The sequence below is a fragment of the Manduca sexta genome, chromosome 27 (genome assembly GCF_014839805.1).
Source record: "Manduca sexta isolate Smith_Timp_Sample1 chromosome 27, JHU_Msex_v1.0, whole genome shotgun sequence".
NCBI lineage: Eukaryota > Metazoa > Arthropoda > Insecta > Lepidoptera > Sphingidae > Manduca > Manduca sexta.
The window spans coordinates 7,487,507-7,503,239 of NC_051141.1; the positions used below are offsets into that span (position 1 = coordinate 7,487,507).

The 15,733-nt window shown below is 34.1% G+C and overlaps 1 protein-coding gene across 1 annotated transcript in view; it reads right to left on the bottom strand.

The window, feature by feature from the left end:
• The window catches only part of LOC115441172 (glutamate receptor 1), a 63,754-nt gene extending 48,586 nt beyond the window's left edge, over positions 1–15,168 (bottom strand). Inside the window, exon 1 of the mRNA XM_030165829.2 lies at positions 15,027–15,168. Coding sequence (XP_030021689.2) covers positions 15,027–15,132 — 106 coding nt within the window. The 5' untranslated portion in view covers positions 15,133–15,168. The remainder of the gene's footprint in view (positions 1–15,026) is intronic.
• Between the last annotated feature and the right edge of the window lie 565 nt (positions 15,169–15,733).

Below are 15,733 nucleotides of genomic sequence, written 5' to 3' on the forward strand. Positions count from 1 at the left end.
TTTTCTTTACTGATTTACTAGACAGTATACACTCATTGTCTGCTGTTTAGCAAGCCCTGATGCGTGAGCGTATAAGTACTTCGGATATGGCGATAGGCTTTTCAATGCGTGTTTTTTAAATATATAAGGTAATGATCGGCGCATCTGCAGTCTTTCCTCATACAATAATTTCTATATATAAAATAATGTGACGTAACATTGCCAATACCTATAATATTAGTTTCCGTATTGAATATAACATAAATCGCTAATTTAAAATACATGGTATATTTCTATGGGTATATTTCGGGACGAATTATAAGAGAGTACGTATTCACTTAAACTTAAAAGTTTAAAATAAGCTATATCGTTACAAACTCACAAAACCTGACTACGAAGTTTAAAGTGATAAACGAGCAGTGCAGGTGGGGATAAACAAAACACATATTTAAAAAAAATACTTTGATTATGGAACTTTATCCGCCTGAGTTACCTTGTATGTTCAATGTTGTTGTAGTGTAGTACATAAATAATTAGTTGTTTGGTGTATAAAGAATTAGGATTATTATTTATATTATTCCTACATCTAGCCACGTTTAAGTTAATTCTTGGGATAAAATGTAACCCATAGCCACCGGAGTAATGTAACTTCTTACTAACGTAAGAACTCTCCGAATTGGAGCAGTTTTTCCACAATTACGCAATCAAATTGAAAACAAACAATCTCTTTAGCTTGAGAATTGAACTCGCTACAAAGAATTTGAAATATAATAACGTGACAATTCACTCCACGCAATACTTTTCGACAGCACTAAATAATTCAGAATATGTAGTAGGTACTTCTGTAGTACTTCTTATGTAGTAGGCTCTTCGCAAAATTATACCCGATAGTAAAACTACCATCCGTTTACAAAACACGCGCGAGATGAAACTTTCATTGGACATTCACCTAATGGCTCGGAAAGGCATCCTGGGTGCAATGCATAGTTATTGGCAAAGAGGTGCCATGGAACAGGCCCAGCTATTCGGGTCACCGAGAATATTTAAGGCATGCGCCCGGATATAAAACAGAAACAGACGGGCTAAGCGCACAATATTCTGAAGGCGGACACCATATTTCCAACGGTACACAATGAGTTTCGCATCTCAAAACAAAATTGACTACACCGTAAATATTAACGGTCAGCGATGTTGCCAATATTGCAGAATATTCTTTAGTGGTCGATGAAAATAGTGGTGGATGTTTTTATGATAAATTTAAAAGTTAAACATCTTCTGATAGCTTTTAAGTTTCTAGCACCTTTTTTAGAAGTCACGTTACATAAAAATAATTATAGTTCTACAACTGTGTGCGAATACAACTATATGTTTACTGCTGAATTTAATAAAATAGCATATATTTACCATTTTGATAAATATAACTTTGAAACTATAAAAATACCTGCAAGTTTGTGTCAGGAATTCATTATTCATCATAATCAACATCGACATTTCAGCCGGGAATCGTCCACTGCTGGACATAGGCCTCCCCCATTGAGCGTTATCCAACATTATTCAACAGGAGAAAACTCCTAAATATTTTTTTCTGCACGCAAAATAGTAATTAACGAGAACCTAAGTTAAGCTAAAGGATTTTTTTTATTATACAAAGCACAAAGAATGTTACATTACTTTGTACGGGATAGTTCATAGTTTTATTTATTTATCTTGCCGTTTTTTGTTTGCCTCGTCAGAACAAACTGGGGAAAGCAGTAATTTGGTTTCGCCATTGTTTAAGGTTACAGGTTTTTATTCTTGTTACACGTTACCAATTTTAATGTCTTTCAGATATAAATGTCGATCGCCTACATTTATGCATCGTCATTGCCATTTGTTAATTTGTACTTCAAGAATAATTTTGTGTTTGTTACACAAATTGGTTTAACTTTATTAATAATGTTTAAGGACAAATGTGGGCGACAAACTTGTGTAGTATTTAATAAATATCTTGCCGGCTTAGGACTAAATTATTTAAATAATATTAAAAATCCTGTTTGGAATGTGTTAAATTTAGAGAGCGATTTTTATAGCATGCGAAGAGTTATGAGTAGATTTTTAGAGAATAGTATATTCGGTCTAAAGCGCAATTCATAATATTCGGAGGGTTTCTTGGCCGAATAGCCCAATATTCTGCAAAAATATTCGGCCAGCGCGTAGCGTGATAACTTATATCGACGTGTTTGTTTCACGCTCGTTTGTTCATATATACTGAACTCTTGAATACTTTGATCTTTATAAGAAAATAATTTATTATAAATTAAAATATTATTTATTTTACCAATTATAATCTGTCTATAGAACTTAGATATTCGGTATTTGCCCTGATATATAAAAATAGCGGAAATTTTGCTAAGAGTTTCTATAAAGTGATATGATAATGCCCTATAATATAATAAGGAGCCTATCGCCACATCGGACACAGATTCTAGACTCCGGGCAGATAGTTAGTAGTAGTTATAATTAGTCGCTCACGATCTCAGAAAAGTGGTTGTTCCGCGCACGCAAAAAAAAACTATGCTATCAAGGCTGTTAACAATAAACAATTCTTATTGCAGTGATAGGGGTGAGTCTGATGTGGGAAAAATGAAATTCTACATACATAACATCACGCATTTTATCCCCGAAGGGGTATGCAGAGGCGCAACTAGGGCACCCACTTTTCGCCAAGTATGTTCCGTCCCATGATGTGATAGGGGGCGAGCCTATCGCCATATCGGGCACAAATGCCAGACTCCGGGCTGATACTGAGCAGAAAAACCCAAATATCACTTTGCCCGACCCGGGATTCGAACCCAGGACCTCAGAGCGCTATTGTACCGGACATGCAATACAACTACGCCACCGAGGCAGTCATAGTCTTTTATATTATCATAATAGTTTTATATTCAAATACTATCAAAACGAAATAAAATAGAGGTGAAATATCGTACATTAGTACGATTACACTGCGTGTAAGGAAAAAACGATTTGTTTATGCTTTCTACGCTCTTAAAACTAATAGCCGAAGTTAGACTGGGTGCTAAGTTTCTAAGCGTACACTTGTGTACAGTGGCTTAACGAGCGAGTCACTCAAGGTTTTAGGCGGCTCTGATTTATTTACCACTAGTAACATCTGTTCCACGACACGGATGTCTAAATGATATTTTGAAGTTGTCAAATTATCGCGTACTTTGCGATAGGGATTCTTGGCAAGTTTGGCTAATTAATGTTTGTGTGAAGAGCTAAAATTAGGGGTTAATTTCTTTGCGTGTTAATTTATTGTAATACTGGTGATAGGTGTCTCATTGGTGAGAGTCCGCCTGGGTAGGTACTACCGCAATGTCTATTTTTGCCACCAAGCAGCAGCGTGTAGTCATTGTTGTGTTTCGGTTTGAAGAACATTGTAGATAGTGTAACTACTGGACATAATAAGACTTAACATCTCATGTCTCAGGGTGGCGAGCGCAGTGAATACCAAACATTACTTTATAATACAAGGTTTTGGATGGTGTTTTTACTGTTTATGAGCGGTTGTATCGCTTACCATCAGGCGAACGGCAAGCTCGTCTCGTCATTCAAAGCAGTAAAAAAATGTACATTGACTTAAGTATCCGATTTGCTACTGTTCTGTTATTTATTCTACACACATCCCAAATATTTCCCAAATATTTCCGCCCAATGAGCCAGCCTTTTCGTAGACTATATTTTTTTTTAAACACTTGGCGCATAAGTAGGAGTCCGACACTTTGCATAATTGAAGTTCATATAAATAAGCGACACAGAAAAATAAAATTTATGTGTAATTTCTGTTACAAATATGACAAATCTGACGGTCAAGTTTCGACCGTTGGACGTCCACTAGTTATAATTTAAATCTATATTTCAAATCCGTTCCTAAATTAACATAATGGAATCAATTCAATTAATACACACAATAAATGAAAATTGACCAAATTTGATATGAAATTCCGCTCTATGGCTCGCAGATATTTTGCAAAAGCCTAGTACTACTCGTCCGTAAATCGTTTATCCTTTGAAGAGAACTTGCTAGATTTATTAATGTTTTATCAAAGGGGGTAAAACATGGTCCGTAGTGAATATGATAAGGATTTAATTCCATGAGTGGAACCAACAGTCGTACATGAAACGAGAGCGAGACGAGTGACCACAACGAAACACGCAGTACAAAGATTAAATTGAATCTGGCATTTGGCCAAACCCGCCGCATCCAGAATTACAAAATATTATGCTGATTTTATAGTCCGAGCAAATATTCTTTGGGTTTGGTTTATAATTCGGTTAAACAAACAATATGTCCAGCTGTAAATCAACGACACTAATTGCTTATTGTGTTCTACTGTAAATTAGGATTACTGTTACGTCATTCGCGATGTGTCCGCTAACCGCAGCGGGCAACCTTGGTACACAACGGTTGAAAATCCACACACAAATTGTAGGGTCGAGTTTCGCCTTGGTATATATGCTAATGGAATAATAATAGCTCTATAACTCTTTTGTGGTGCTGAATAATATTATACATGAAATGCATAGTCAGATGCGTTTTTCTAAAGCTAAAAAGGACATTGGTTCCTTGACGTTCTAAAAAAATAATAACTATGCTAATACATTTTTGTCTTAATAGTTCTGAATGGAAGAGAGAAAAACGAGTACACGTATTAACTGTTGAACAGTCGAAGCGTAGGCGAAAGTGTTTCCGCACTGTAGGTTATGGGATCCAGTAGGCGGTAGTTCTACATAACATTAGAACTGCAAAGTAAATCATGAAAAGAATTGCTCTGGTACAGAATGTAGCCGCATAATGACGCATAGGTCCATTGCTCTAAGGGTGTATTTAGTAGGTTGGCTATGGTATAAAGACGCCAGTATCAACAATATTGTGTTTTGTGGCCTAAAAAAATATTGCTCGCAAAGCGACGCCTGGCATCAAGAATGTGGCATAAGAAACACTACACGGAGGTTCGTTCATATTACGATGCAGGATTTGCCGGTGTGCTTAGAGGAGTCGGGTTAAAACCGTATTTCTTTCCAAGAAGATGGAAATCGATATTACCGACCTCTGTCACATCACAGAAGGGAATACATTGCATTGTATCTCTGCCTACTTCTTTGGCGGTAAGACGTGATGTATTTTGTTGAAGTTGAAGACCACAGAGGGTCCATATGTCAGAAACTAAGAAACTATAAAGCCGCGACATAGAAAGAAAAAAGAGACAACTGGTACCTCATTACTTTAATATTACTACGGATTATTTAAATAACATAATGAACAAACACGCAGTTATCGCACCAAATACACAGGGAAGGAAGTAAAAACGCTGTTTATTTTAACGGTGCACTTAGAAAGAAGTACTTTCGGGATAAAATAAACGATAACACACAAGAACTCTTAGAATAGTGGATTTCGAGTGAACAGGAATAAAATCGGTGTTATCATTCGCCGGGTCTTTCGCTTCGGGTGAACTTTGTTACTCAAACACATTAGCATACCCCGGTAAACTTCAATTCTAGATCCTAGTTATTGATATTGACAAATACCATATTATTATAAACTAAACCTAGAAATTGTTTTTAAATTTAAAATAACTCTAAGCTTCACCGTGTTTAATGGTTTGTATTTTTTTTGGGCGCACCTAATTATAATACATTTATTATTATTATTAAATTGGCATATATTAGATCATTATGTTTAATTTAATAACAAAACAACTAACAAAAAGCGCGATATGTTATTGCACAAATAAACAAAAACATTGTGGGCCTTGTTAAAAACAGAGCTTTTTCGGTCGCACCATCTTATAATTTATTTATGCAAGAAATGTATGAATATAATCAAACCAAAAAAAATGATATTTATTGCTTCCTTTTTTGAGTATGTAATTATAGCGATGAAAGATCATATAGTAGTATCGGAAAATATATAAATTAAAACTGTGTTGATACATTAACATAACGATGCCATTTACTTATTTTATAGTGTACTTTGCAACATACCTTTTCTTCAATCAATGTATTATGCCTAATTAAGCATTAAAGATATTTGCATAACAAAAAGAAACACCAATGAAAGGACTCCTATAATTTACGATTTGTTATATGTCATAATTAATGGTTTGAATCAAACAATAACTACAATGCTTTTGATTTGCTCTGACTGCCGACATTCGGTAACAACCGGGGCCCGTAAATTAATATTGAAATTGCACGGGCCAATGTCTCGCAATTTATATGGTTAACACATTAGTCAATAACGAATGAACTGTTTAATTTAAGTGCAGTTTCATGAAGCATAACGTTATTGATTGGGAATATAAATTAATTTCTATTCTAAGGGTCTTTACAACTTCTGGTTAATGCTACTCGTCACATAAATGTATAAGTCGACCAAATACAAAAGTCACTCTCTAATTAATGTTACTAAATAAATGGTAACAAAATGAACACGACTTACATTGTTGGTTTAACTGTTAAATAAAATGTGCTTGCTATTTACTTTTACTAATATATCAATATTTTAACATAAATTAGTTATGGGTTATATACCTACTTAGTACAATTAGTAAACGTTACAAACCAAACTGACGTTTTAGGCCTAAGATGTTTTTATTACAAACGTATTAACGACATTGTCTTAGGCACCTACATTTGTCGACTGTATTAGCTATCAAACTTTGTTTCGTTTTATCATATTATATGGATAATGTCAATATAACAGAAACAATATTGTCTTCACAACCTTCAATACAAAGCCGCCACAGCGATGATACATAAAAGAAACGGGCACAAAAATAATACGCATCGAAAATGATTTGATATCAATTCTGCCCCATCTAATCTATGGTGATAGTAACACTCCATTTTGTTAATATTCCGTATATCTTCCAATCGCATGTGATGGGCATGTTAATAGGCTTCGGTATCAGTTAATACTCGGCCGGGAAATCTTGAATAGGGCGTGCGTAATGCCGAGACGGTGACATAATTTTTTCCCGCCAGTTCTTTGTTTCCCCGTTGAATTTTTTGTCCCTTTTCAAAAGTGCGATGTCGTATTCTTTTTACCGAAAGAACGCTGAGATATTATTATTTGTGTAATGAAAATGATTCTTTGTTATAGCTGTAGGGCGAAAGTTTAATTTTTCACATGAGGACGTAAATGTGTGTTTTGACATAAATTGGCACCACGGCGTTTAATAAGAGTTTTATGTTCTGACTTATTCTACGAAGCGCGTGTTAATCTCAAGCACTTTGTTTAAATTCTAGGAATTTTGTGACTACTTTAATAATTTAACACAATATTTGAACGACGAGAATTATTAAAGAAAAACATTGAGTAGTAACGATCATCTGTGGTAAACCTGCTTGGTTTTTTAATAACATCTAAAGGAGAAAAAGGCGAAACACATAAAATCGCCTTTGTAGACACAGTTTAGACGGTTTAACTTTTTATAGCAGTCTTAAGGGCGAGAATTCAACGGAAATCTGCAAACAAATAGTAGTCCCCGAAGAACGAAAAGTGCCATAAAAATTCGCGTCGTCGTCATTAGTCTCAGACATGTTTTGATCAGGGCCTTACTGCGAAGTGGTAAGGTAGTCACTTGCAGGTCGGGCGGAGATGCCGCGCCGCGTCGCGCCGCTAGAATGATAATACCCTCTTTTTCGACAGGCCAGGTTAATAATTATAATCACAGTTCGTAGTGAGGCACCAGGGTAGACCCGTGTTTTTATCTTCTCGCAATTTTAAATGAGGCCCTGTGAATAAACTTCGCCTTAGAGAGTACTCCATTTTAAATCCCACAGGATATGAGAGATTTCTTTTGCGTGTTGGAATAACTGGGTACTAACGATGACTAGAGTAAAATTGTGGGCAACGGTTTAAAGTTCAAATTCCTGCATTTGTATTTTTGTGGTTTGAATTTCGAAGTTGCTTTTTAGGCGTAAAATGTTTTTATGCGCTGTTTGTTTTTGTAGCTAGCCAGCGCGGGCATAACACAACGGCCGGTTCAGATTCTTGTAGTTAAAGATATTTTTTTTTTTATCTAGCATGTATTCTTCAATAAAACAAGGTCAAGCGATGATAAGCTCGTTAAAGTAGAAATAATTTATGGTACTTCTTGCTACAATGCTTTTATAATTTCAAATTTTGTAAGTATGAATAAATTCGGTCAAAATTTGGCGCATTGATAGAGCAAACGTGAAGCATGTTAAGGGTCACTTTTAACCCACAAAAGTACACAGTGGGCCTTTAGTGCTGAAGAGAATTCTTATGTGGACATTTATTGAGTGTGTTAAAAATTTTATGATCGCTTAGATATTTTAAAAAGAATTCATTTCGATTTCGTCGTGAGCCTTTGATGTGAAATGTTAAATAATTAAATTATTATATCGGTTACCATTTGCTAATGAATAAAACAATATTGAATTTTGTATAATGAGTCTATGTTTACGCGAATGTTAGACATTAAATTAAACTATTTTCCGATTTAATCGCGGTTTTATATTTTAATTTTCTCCCGACGTTTCAAAGACTTTGCAGCTTTCGTGGTCCCTTTAATATTGAATTCTAATAAGAATAGGATATTTTCCAATCAGCTTTGGGCCGTAATATTTTACGTATATGCAGTTCACATGTAATTATTATGAATCTGTCTGTAGCAGACGATATAATTAGTAATTATGACATGACATAATAAACGCCAACTAGATTGTACATGGTAAATTAATTACTTTATCTAGATATAATTAATAATCATTGGTTACACTCATGTATATCGTAAAACCTACCCTGTTTTGTTTCGAGTAAAACCCCTTATTGCTTTTAACGTTGGGGTATTTTTTGTGTGTCACGGTTATAATTCTTACCACCAAGTGTAAACACGGTACAACAAGCCTAGCGTCGTTCGAGCAACCGCTAAGCCGATTAACTAACACTATTATGCTCCGGTTTACCAACCGAATCTCTGCGGTGACTGACCACCAATTTTATAATAGTTACATATAAGGTGATTCAAAGTATTGACATTTGTCCCTGTCCTTTGTGATGTGACCAAACACCTCGAGGTTGCGTATCCATCGAAAACCTTACCGAGGATATAAGATTTACTGTGTATTTAGTTTATTCTCGAAGCATGCAGAGGGAGTTAATCCTTTAATTAAGAGATCAGGAAATGAACATCGAAGTTGGTCATTGGTTTCGCGGTGTAAACACGCGAGAATGTCCTTGTGTTGGAGTTTCTGATTCCTCTAATAGAGATGGGTCGTAAACGGGCGGTTCCGGCAACTCATGATAGTATTCAATAGTTTATGCCTTATAACAAATATTCAAACATACCAAGATCCATGCATATAATAAAATACAAATACAGCAAATATTTGAAAAATAATATAACTAAATATTCTAAACCTTGCGAAGTATTAATATAATACTTTGTATCAGAAAAACAAGATGAAAATATGATATTGGGTATTAATATCGTCAATATTTTTGGAATCGTTTAATAATACTAGTTTCTATATATGAGAAAATGGTGTCATAACTTTTGCATGGCCTTATATTTGTTTGTAGGAAATATTTCTACTAATTAAAATATTATTTTTGATTGTTGGTGTCGGATAAGAGAATTTGTGCTATTTATTATAATATATATATTTCCATACGTACCTATTGCTGAATATGAACTTCAACGTGAAATTCAACGAGAAATTAACTTTAGCAATTCCAATGCTACTATACATTGAATACATTCGCTTAATGACTTTTGTGAGCAATTGTAAGCACCGCAAACCGCTTGGGACAGTAGAACTGTACCCCAGTTTTACAAAAAAAATGCACTTATTTCTTTTTGTTCCCTTTTACCATTTTATTTTCCTTGGACTAGTTCGACGTTTCTATAGTTTGTTAACTTTTTTCTAATTTATTCTACATAGGAAAAGATGGATGAAAAGTCAAATCTAATATTAAAGATCTGTTTCAGTCCTTCGATGTATGCAAAGTACAACTTATTTACGTATCATTAGGTTCTTGATATGAAAATAGTAATAAACTGAATACTCATAGTGAAAACGATCGAACGAACGATTTTCAGATATTATCTATAGTACCTAGTCATTCAGAATTCGTCCTTGAAGTCTAGATATAGAACTTTGATGAAATTGAGCGATCTTGTACAATTTTGAATCGAAATGGAACGGTACCAAAATACGATAGTGTTTATTTGTTTTTGTTCCGCTCCTGGTGTCGCCAATTGGAATTGTGTACTCGTGTGAGCCTTTCGATCAACTACCTAGTTTATCGTATGGAACATTCACACCTAAGTACATACAAAATCGTAATAATATAGTAAAGTTAATACCATTATTGGTTTTTTAGTATTGTGATAATTGATTGGTTTCTTTAAGCGATTATCGTATATAAAAATGATAATGACGCTAATACCCTAGTCAGAAGTTTGTTTTTAAATATTGTAATATATTATAAATATTTTATCTTACTGATAATTATGTTTTGTTATTATGTACAATAAAAAATAAACCCTATTTATTGTTGAGCAGAAAATAATATAATCTATTTATTCATTATGATCATTAGATTTTGTTCGCGTCTTCGGCGGAATCTTATTTGGATATGATAAAATGTCTAGATTACCGCCTGCTGATGCGTCAATTATTCGTCCAGCTATGCTATTATAGTACGAGATCCCACTGCAGAATTAGTGCACTCATCGAGTACATGTTAAAAACTACATTCTTACACATATTTATGCTTAGAAGAATATATATCTACTAGGTTGCCTATTAAAACTTGGCCGCAAATATTTTTAATGAAATTATTGTTAATTGATTTTTCGGAAAACATTTCATTCATTTGTTTTTCAAATAAAATAGCGTCCTCTTCATGACAATACACATAAAGACTCTGAAAAACCACGGTTGCCGTTGCGCACTTGGCCGCACCTCTTCGCAGCCAGGTGTAAGCAGGTATGACTATGATACATTTACTCGTTCATAATGTATATTTATTAGCTATACATCAAATTAAAGCTGAATTTTTCTGTTGATCATGATACACGGTTGCCTAATTAAATCTAGCCGCAAATAAGGGTTGCCGACTCTTAAAAACGATAAATATTGAAGGTAGAGTGAAAGAGAGCTAGCGCGTAATATTACCAGTCAGAAAAGGATAGCGAGTACTAGCTGCACGACACTTTTGAGCCATTGCGCAAACGCCTGATGATCGTGTTCTCAACCACCAGTTAAAACAATAGTAGATACAACTTAATAAATACTCCAAAAAAAAGTCTTCTCAAAATGATAAATGTAAAAATTACCACAATAAATTACTATCCATTAAAAATAAAATTAGGGTTACTCACGTAAAATAAAATTTTATTGTGCAAGTACTGTTTGAGTAAATATTATATTTTATTCAAGTATTCAATAACTTATTACATATAAATGAAGCATTTAAGTAACTCAAAAATTAAACAAACGTATCTTATCTATCCGTAAATTTTATTTAAAAATCTGAACCATCAGAGCTTTCATTTTCACTATCATAGAAGCTATCACTTTCATAACTTTCATCGCTAGAAATATCATAATCATCGTCATTATCGGAAGATTTGTTCGTGGAATCACAGAGAACATTTTCAACTTGCATTGGAGCTGAATCTCCCAGAAACCATGTAGAATTCTTCTGTATCTTTATGCTTTAAAACTGTAATTTTTTAAGACACGCTGTATGATATCCAAAGTCATAGGTAGATTCAATTGTTAATATAATATCATTGTATTTATATTTTTTTACGACGAAATAATAACATTAGCAAACACTTTTGAATGATGCATCATCAAAGTCAAGTACATTGCATTTTTCTCACACAGAAAACACGCCTTCATCTTCATGAATTTTATTCGAAGTTTATTAACCCATTTAGCATCGGAATGTTTGCCGGCAAACATGACAGCTACATGACGTGTGTCACGGGAATATAACCTTATTATGTACTACATGCTATGTATGTTATCCTTTTCTGACTGGTAATATAACGCGCTAGCTCTCTTTCACTCTACCTTCAATATTTATCATTTTTAAGAGTCGGCAACCCTTATTTGCGGCCAGATTTAATTAGGCAACCATGTATCATGATCACCAGAAAAAATTCAGCTTTAATTTGATGTATAGCTAATAAATATACATTATGAACGAGTAAATGTATCATAGTCATACCTGCTTACACCTGACTGCGAAGAGGTGCGGCCAAGTGCGCAACGGCAACCGTGGTTTTTCAGAGTCTTTATGTGTATTGTCATGAAGTGGACGATATTTTATTTGAAAAACAAATGAATGAAATGTTTTCCGAAAAATCAATTAACAATAATTTAATTAAAAATATTTGCGGCCAAGTTTTAATAGGCAACCTAGTAGATATATATTCTTCTAAGCATAAATATGTGTAAGAATGTAGTTTTTAACATATACTCGATGAGCGCACTAATTCTGCAGCGGGATCTTAGACTATTATGTGAGATCTATCTAACTCGCTCGATTTTCAATTCGCCGAGAATTTATAGCCGTAAGGTAAAAATGTTAGCGAAGCAAACTACACTCATAAGCAAGATCTTACGTACTTATGTCACGCTAATCGTTATACTGTAAACAAAGATTTCGGTTATCACACTAGAGTTATCACAAATCTTACCCCAGAAGTTACCAACAAGTCAACTCAATTCGTGCTAATTTTTAACTGTTTATAAAATGAGGTTGACGATATGGTCAAGTCTTGAAAAAATGCTACTACAAGCGACTATTCTGTAGAAGGAGATAAAGCAATTGTGCGGCTAAATCTTTTCTGTAAATCTGTAGTGACGAAGGAGATATATATATTTTTATATATATTTCATCCGTATTTGTAACACTGTAATGGACTAATTAGAATTCTTTAAAGTGCCAACAATTGGCTACACTTTAGATATATCACTTTAATACGTTTCTGTTCGTATTTATCTCACAGATGGAGAGAACGTTAAGTTAATTGCACATCAGTAGACAAACGACTACGAGCAAAAATCGCCTTTGTACATACATGTAAAACAAATAAATATAAATGTACATTTTATAAGCGGCTTAAGTTTTTTGACAGCGAATTTCTATCGGGGTGAGGTCTTTTTATTGCTTTAGCTCAATTTTACATACGTTTTACAATGCAGTTAAATTTGAAGAATTATTAACTTTGTCAAAGCAATCACGGAATACGAAGACTACCAGGGACAATAACTAAGGCCTGACTTTATTGCTGTTATAGTAAATAAACATTGGAAATAAACTAACCACCACGGACACAATGTAGGTATCTACAATATGCAAATAGCCTGGCGATCTTCTCCACATATAAGTTAGTACTTTGATATTTGTGTAAGGTAGATGATTATCTTCAATAAAAATAATTTTGTTTCCATGATGCAGGCAAAATTGGATCCAAGATTATGTGGGCTTACTTCCTCTCTAGTCTATTGATACTATGTAAACGAGTTTTCAACAAGGTAGGAAAAGTGTGTACGTACACAGAAGCACGGATACAACTTTTGGTTATAAAATACATATTTTTTTCCGTTTTTCCTTTAAGTGTTTCCAATTTCTGTAGTAATATTACTTAATGATGTGGTGTTTTTTTTATTTTTTGTAAGTTTACAATAGAAAAGCTTTCAATAAATTTTCATCGGTAGGTGTTTAGCTTATAAAAATTTAAAATATAACGTACAAAACTATTGAAATATATTACGATCACGTTCTTTAAAAACAATGGATTATTATAACAATTATTCAAAAATAGCTACGTTGAAAATACGACTTGAACTTCAACGGGGATAAGTTCATTTTTGCCGTTGAAAAGAAATAGGTGTAGAAACGGGTTGTTGCGAAAATTTGCGTCGCTCGGCACCAAAGTGTTTTGATCAGCCTACCGTGACGTGGCGAAATAAAAAGGAAGGTTCGTCTTGCATTCAAATGAGAACGCCGTGTCAAGGAGGACACCGCAAAGTACAAACTTAATTTTCTTGACTGGAGACCTAGTAAAGGCGTTCGAACTTAAAACTTCGAATCTTGCCAGCCACTTTTTAGCTACTTCTCGTTCATTCTCCTATTACACTATATGTTTTCTGAATAAACCTCGTTATTAAATGTTTAAATAATACTTAATTAAAATTATTAAACGTGTTTCTATTTTGGGGTACCAATACGCTCATCATGAAAATTGAAACAATGTACTGCGAATTCTGTAAATTCGGACCAGGAAATCCTTTTAACAAAACTTAATTTCCTAGAACAGTTGAGTAATTCGTTTTACAAGGCTGCGTAATATTTTTCAATTACTATTTAAGTAATTTTCGTCGTCTACGAATAACTTTGGGGCTATTATGACGACAATAATGGATGGGTATGTTGGGACGTTGGAGTTTGGGTCGACCCTCAACAGTGATAAGTAAACTGTGAGCTGAGTGTGTCTCCAATAAGCTGTCAAACCTTGAGGACCCATATTGATTACTATATAAGTAAGCTGCCGGCGTCCGCCCATTGTTCTATTCAATCCAATATTGTTAATAGTATTGGTTCAAATATTATGTCGTACATGCGAAGGTTTAATATTGTGTAATAAACATGGTACGTAATAATTTGTTTGGTACACAATTTTGTAGAGTAAGGTTGTGTATGTTTTTGGAAATTGCAATATCGAAATGATGCTTTTCATAGATAATGTTTTGTCTATATTTCAATTTTTAATCATTGGAGTCTACAAGAGTGCTTATATAATAATTAACACCGTTCTTTTAATTGCATCTAACAAGATTTACTCATCAGAATAATGTCAAATTAAAACTTACGTCCATTGAATACATATTCAATTATAGAGCATATATATACGTATTTGCGCTGCAATTGCTGTTAAACTTAACGATGCATTATATACAGTGAGAGTAAGTTGAAGAGGGTAGATAATTTAATAAAAAGCACTTACTGAGCCTGGAGAGTTTGAAGGCATCCGCCGTGTTAATTATGTCGACGTACAGCTGGAAGTCTAGCCGAGTTCGATTCGGCCCAGATTGTTGGCCCATCGAGAACATGAAGGCATGTTGTATCTCCTCCGTGTTTTGGGCGAATACGACTCCTGCAACAAGGGCAAATAGATTTTAAGTAAATACACGTTATATGATTTATTTCAATATTGTAGTCATTTTAGTTTCTCAAGTTATTTATACTGTAAGGAACAATATAAAACATATTATATTCCATTAGTGTATACACTCATGGACATAACAAAAGAAATATATACAACAATTTTAAATTCAAAAAGCATGTACATTTATTCCTGCCCCTATTTAAGATAATGTATGGTATTCAGTAGAGATAATTGAAAAGCAGTTAAATTATTGTATTTTAGTATTTGCCTTCCCTGAATATGTTATAGATCTCATTGAATAATGCGCCATAATATATCGGTTTTTGACCGGGATTTGCATGGCACGCCTGCCGGTGATTAAATAAAACTCTGGTTGTCCATTGCTTTATGAATATAACTAGAGTGTGCGCCGGGCATTGGCAATTTATTGTTTTGCAAGCATACGGGCATAGTATGCCGGCATGGAATTTATAGCTGTAGTCTGGCTGGAGAAAAATATGGATTTATTGTCCGTGCTTTGCAACAAATCGTTATTGCTTTTAGGG